The sequence below is a fragment of the Arachis ipaensis genome, chromosome B09 (genome assembly GCF_000816755.2).
Source record: "Arachis ipaensis cultivar K30076 chromosome B09, Araip1.1, whole genome shotgun sequence".
Classification (NCBI taxonomy): Eukaryota; Viridiplantae; Streptophyta; class Magnoliopsida; order Fabales; family Fabaceae; genus Arachis; species Arachis ipaensis.
Window position 1 is genome coordinate 146,097,784 of NC_029793.2, and position 6,665 is coordinate 146,104,448.

Here is a 6,665-nt window from a genome sequence, read left to right on the forward strand (position 1 = left end):
CTAACAATATTATTTTTTTGGGACAAATAATTCTATTTGGGTCTACTTGGGGCCCAATAGCTTACATGTTCATATTTCTTGTTGTTTTTATCTTGGGCCATTCTATATTTTTCAGGTCCAAATAAGCCCAAAAATTAAGTGTTATAAATAGAGACGATCAGGACAGACTGGCTACTCAAGATTAGAAAATTTTAGAGGCCCAAAATTTTTTATAAAATGGAAAGTATGACGCCGGCACTAGAAGAAAAGAATACTCATGTATAATATTTTAGGTAGAATCTATTGGTGACTGAAAAAAAAAAAGAAGTTATTTGTACGATAGATAAGATGCATACTTTGTGCGGATTTAATACCAAGGAACTAAATTTTGTTTTATCAGCAATTAATCAATAACTAGTAGGTGGCAAAAGTTTTAAAAAATGTTAAATTACACAGTTGGTCCTATACTTTTAGTGAAATTGTAAATTAGTTCTTATATTTTAAAAGTTTGTAATTGGGTCCCTAAAAATAACTAAAATTTGTAATTTAGTCCTCGTTGTTCAAAAAGTGTTTGATTTAACAGAATATTTTCAGTATATTCTCTATTTTAACATAATATTCTCAGCATATTTTGAGAATATTCTGTTAAATCAACACTTTTTGACCGGTGGTAACTAAATTGTAAATTTTTATTTTTTTAAGGATTCAATTACAAACTTTTAAAATGTAAAAACCAATTTATAATTTCACTGAAAGTGTAAGGACCAACAGTGTAATTTAACTTTTTTAAAAGGAATTGAAAAAGGTAAACTGTTTTGAACTCCTAAAAAAAACACTAATCAAAACACTAGATAATCTCAAATATTTGTCGGGGATAGATGCAGCATCCAAAAGTCACAAAAAAATTCTTATATCCTTGCATCATGGAATGAATCCTTCATATTTCAATGTAAAATATTAACTTCTTCATAGTCTAGAAATAATGAAACAATAAAATTAGGTATTCAAATATTTTTAAATTAAGTTTTTAACTAAAGTATTGTGCTTTTTCTTTTTTATTGTCGGTTGTCAGCATTGTCTTTTTCTCTTTTTTTTATGCGCTTCTTTTTTCAATATTTTGTCGTCGTTATTGTCGTCACTATCATCTTTATAGTTGTTTTTTGTCATTTTTTATTGTTGTTGTTTAATTATTTATTTATTTATTTATTTTTTATTATTATCATTGTTGTTTTCGTCATCTTTATCTTCTTCTTTTCTTATATATATTCAAAAAATTAAAGTACATAAATTTTACTATACAATACAAAAAATTTAAAGAACCACATACTTAAATATTGACTCAACTAATAAAATTTGTATAGCATATAAATTTTGGTATTTAATACATAATTTTTTTCAAAGACCACGTGTCGAAAATATTAATACTCAACTAATAAAATACACATAATACATAAATTTTAATAGACAATACAAAAATATTAATGCATATATTATAAAAATTTTGGTGTGTAGACCATAAAATATTTTGGAAGATCCATATATAATTTTTATTGGAATAATAATCGCTTTTTATTTATATTGAATAGAATAGTGATCCATATATAATTTTGGAAGAGTTTTAAGTTTATCGAAAATACCGGTATTTCAGTTATTTTAACCGTTGATCTGAATTATAAAAAATATATATAATATATATTAATTGAAATCAACGGCTAAAATAACTGGAATATCAATGTTCTTCGATACACTTAAAATTTTTTCTATAATTTTTGGGATATATTTGACACAAGTCATAATCTATCCACGTTTATGTAGTCCATAACATATGACAACAGATTCCCCAATGCACTACCTTGATAACTTTGTTTTTACTTAAATATACAAGTGGCGCCATTAAATTATTATGCTGCTAAATATCAACTTGACACACCATGAGAAGAAAAGATGCAACATGCCTGCTTTTGTTGGTATGCTTGTCAGATAAGCATTATCAACGTCCTCTAATTAGGTATTTAAGTGCCACTAATTTTCTCACTCTTCTTTTGCTTCTTCATTGGAGATAATTTCCTACACCTAGCTAGAATGATATAACTAAATCCTTCAGCTTTTTTATTAGGGGAAGGAATTTATAATTAAATTCTATAAGGACTACAGTTTAATTTCCACTACTGTTAACATACATCAAATTAAAGTCATTTTCATAAATGCCTTTAAAAATGTTAAAATTTCCTAAATATAATTTTATTCTAAACTTCTATTTAAGTGAAAATTGCTATTTAATTTTAAAAAATAAAATAAACTCTATAATTTGGGACTAAATTTTTTTATTATGGACAAAGAGTGTGTGCAATCTAATTTTATTGGCTTTGTATATATTTTTTTATGAAAATGTGTAATTGGTGGATTCGATTATTTTGCAAGAAATTTTTTAAAAATTTTTTAATATCAAATCAGAATGTCTGTTTTATTTGTTGTGAATTTTTTTTTTTTTGAAATTCACAAATCAAAAGATCTTATTTTTGCTCAGAAGGTTTGATTTTATACTTTAAATCAAAGAAAAGTATATGTAACCAAGAGGTAATCAGTCAAAAAGTAAACAACTTAACTAATTTATAATTATATTTAATTAATTTTATTTGTTTTTAATTTATAATATTTGATATTAATTGCTTCTCACCCCAAATTAAAATTCTAAATGATACGTTGGAGAAATAGGAGCGGAGATCACGGAACTTCCAACAATTCCGATTCTTAGTATATAAAAAAATTTATAAAATATATAAAAGAACATCCATTTAGTATGAAAAAGAAACATTCTGATAGTTAGTAGAAGAAACATCCTAATGCCTAGCATAAGCACCATCCACGTAGAAGTTTTCGATTCACCCAGAGGCATTTGACTGGTTTTTTGCTGGTACCCTCTTGATTTCCTAGCATTGTTAAATCAAACATTATTACATTTGAGATTAACACCCTTACAATCTTACCATCTATGATCATAAAAAATACTCCCATATAAAAAATAATTTGGGACAAATTGGGGCCTTAATTTCCTTTGTGTGTGTGTCATTGCTTTCCATGGATGTGTAACATCTTGATAATTGATGAGATTGAGAGTAATTATATTTAAGTATTTCTTAATACATTGTCTAATTCATTTGAGATTCTAACTCTTTTATAATCAAACGGTGTTTTTACATGAATCAAACTTAACTCCTCCTTAGCTTGAAACTATCATTTAATTTAGTTATATTTAATTAATTTGTTTATTAAAAAAATAGAAAAATAAAAGGAATATCCGAAGCTGCGTAGAATGGTGGAGAAAAGTGGAAGTGTTTGTTTTGCAAAGAAAGAGTTGGAAATGAAAAGAGAGGAATGCATGCATAGGGACGTGAAAGAGGAAAGGTTCACTTTTTCATTTGACCAAACTTGTTTGGCTGACTTGCTGAGCAAATGAATGAGGTCACTTTTTTCTTTCTTTAAGTGTGTGGTGTCTCTCTGACTCTCACTCTGTCCCACAAATCATACAATGTTTCTTGTACTTTTTGAATCTTCTACTTCAAATCACGAAGATTCATGGTAATAACTTCAAGAGCAACAATGGTCAACTAAGTCACAACTTTTTTGTTTGAGTTTGTAATGAAATATAGAGAAGATTATTTGTAGATTTTTCAGGTAGTTAGATACAATTAATTAGCCATCATCACTCATATGTGGTCATGAATGACATGAAACTACTTCCACATTTTTTTAATACTTTTTTTTTCAAGCATGATGGTGTGCTTTTATTTCGAATTGTGATTTGTGAGAAGTGATGGAGGCATGCAGTAGCACTACCACCACCAATTTTCTTAATTGGATGGTTCTCTGGTTTCTGAATTGACCAAAATAAAAAAGAAACAATATGTTTAAAATAAATAAAAGAATAGAATCAATGACTCTTAGGTAGTGTTTAGTAGAGAGACAGAGACGAAAATATTATGACTAAGAGACAGAGACTCAAAGACAGAAACTGAAATAAATTTCAGTATTTTATTTAGTGCAAAGTAGAAAACAGAAATTGAAACAAGAATGAAACTCTAATTTAATTTGTACAAAGGATAAAATTAGAATTAATTAATTGAAATGAGAGTATTTTAGGTATAAAATATAATTAAAGCTTCAGTTTTAGTCTCTAAAAATTTTAGCCCCCTGTGTCATGAATTTTTTGAGGTACTAAAATATTGAAATTTTGAAAATGGAGATACAAATTTTAGTACGATACTGAATTTCAGTCTCCCAATCTCTGTCCCAATACTTTAAAACAAACACTGCCTTAAAAATTTATTAGGATTTTTGGTTTGGTGAATATACTAAAAAAAGGCGTCTATGTTGTACTATTACAAGAATTATTGGTGTGATGAAGAAAGCATATAAGAGTAGTACTATTAATCACTATAGCATATAAAAAGTTTTCAAAATTGATGTCTTCAGTACTGTAGGGTAGGCAAATCCAAGTACTTTGACTTTTTTTGCTCTCTATCCCTAATTATGTTATAGAAAGTCTATATATCTAATAGTTTTTTAGCTAATATACCATGAATTTTTTTTTTTTATCTTTTCAATATTAGCTATAAAATTGTGAATTATTTAACATTACTATTGGATTATAAAGTTAGTTTTTTGTTGAAAATAACTGATGTGCCACGTTGATTATTGTGTATCATTACTTTTTTGCTAATTGTTTTCTGGTGAAAACTCAGACTGATTTGACTAAATTTTCATCTAACGACTCTTAGCTATCAACTTCACGTGAAATCGCCTGCACCTGAGTTTCCACCTTGTTTTCTTCTCTCTACTTTCTCTAATGAATGGAAGCTGTGAGGATGCTTCACTCCTCAGTGCGGTAAAATTTACATGCTTCAGATTAGTTCAACCTCAAAACCCGAACGCCACTCTTTTTAATAATAATAATAATAGACTCATGTTTCATCTAAACGATAAAGACAATATCCTATCACTTTATTATAAGAATAAAATTGTAATAAACATTTGATTCTATATTCTAAAAGTATGAATAAATTATTAAAAAGTTAACGCTTCGTTTCAAATCAAACAAAATAAATAATAAGTAATGACAATAATGGAAGAAAAGATATTTAACAAGCAATGTGGTAATGAACAACCTTGTCAGCAATGCACAGATATACCAAGGCTGTAATAAAAGCGGAACTTAATCAATCAAACAATTAAATTAATACACAAATAGCATTAGCAAAACAAAAACGGGCAAGCACCAATAAATAATAAAAGAGAGTGTCCAGGTTCATCCCCCTGAAACAGTCCCTCTCAAATTGACACCCTATATATATCAAAAAAACATGAAAAAGCTCTTTGCACAGCAGGTTCAATACAAGACCAGCTTCAATTCAAGTTCACATTTTTTAGCATCCTAGATTGACCCTTTTGCCCCTATTCCTCCACTAACTTTTCCCTTATTATAAAACAGAGTCACAAATCCAAGAGAAACAACAAAACAATAAACAGAGCCTTGGTGCCCTGCTTCAATGGCGTCCATGGCTACCTTCTTCGTGAAAACCACCTTCCCCTCTCATTCTCTGACCAAATCGTTTGAGACCCGTTTTGCGCCACCCTCGAAAGTCAACGTCTTTGTCGGAGTCAGGTCGAGAATCCATCCGGGGCTCCGAGTTTCGAGCGGGTTGATCGAACCCGACGGAGGGAAGCTTGTGGAGCTGGTGGTGGATCATTCGGCGAGGGATTTGAAGAAAGGAGAGGCCTTTCAGCTCCCGAGGGTGAAGCTCTCAAGAATCGACATCGAATGGGTCCACGTGCTCAGCGAAGGTTGGGCGAGCCCACTTCGAGGGTTCATGAGAGAGAACGAGTTCCTCCAAACGCTTCATTTTAACTCGCTCCGACTCGATGACGGGTCGGCGGTGAACATGTCCGTGCCGATCGTGCTTGCCATTGATGATGAGCAGAAGCAACGAATCGGGGATTCAAAAAGAGTCGCGCTTTTTGATTCCAGTGGCAACCCTGTCGCCATTCTCAATGAGTGAGTTTTGCTACATAACTTTATACCTCTGTTTTCCTCTCTTTTTTGTTTTTAAGTTCAATTAGGCACTTTTTATTGCTTTGTGCTGCGTGTTTTCCTTCTTACTATGTGTAACCTCGTACCTTTACCGTTATTTCATGTATCGGATTGGAAAGGAGGGGAGTACATTAAAATTTTCATTTTTTTTTACTTTTTTGGGTGGGGGATTTAATATTTTCTATTTCTTTTGTTTTTTATTTAGAGGTTCACAAGAAAGGAATAGTTTTGTGCTGTTTTCACGTATGCAGGATTGTTTAGTTTCTTGAGGCATGTATGAAGTTTAGATAGTCAATTATTGAGAGCTGAAATTGGAATAGGAGGACCTTAGGGGGTAGAGTTTGGCAATTGGGGGCCTCTATGATTGTGGTTATTGAGTCATTTTCAGGTTTTGGATCTTTCTTTAGTTCTTTTTTCCAATTTGTATTTTTCTTCTATCGGTGGTTGGATAGTCAACCACTAATACAATGCCGTGGTGGATTTTGAGATGGTTTCCACTTATATTGTTGCTTTCTCTTCTTTTCGTCTCTTTTAAAGTTTTTGTTATACATAATTATCCTCTCATAAGAACAGGTTTTGTAGTGGAACATTTTCAGCT

At 30.4% G+C, this 6,665-nt stretch overlaps 1 protein-coding gene across 1 annotated transcript in view; it reads left to right on the forward strand.

Annotated features, from left to right (window-relative positions):
• Positions 5,312-6,665, forward strand: part of LOC107617875 (ATP sulfurylase 1, chloroplastic) — a 3,975-nt gene continuing 2,621 nt past the window's right edge. Inside the window, exon 1 of the mRNA XM_016319750.2 lies at positions 5,312-6,031. Within this exon, the coding sequence (XP_016175236.1) occupies positions 5,526-6,031 (506 nt within the window). The 5' untranslated portion in view covers positions 5,312-5,525. The remainder of the gene's footprint in view (positions 6,032-6,665) is intronic.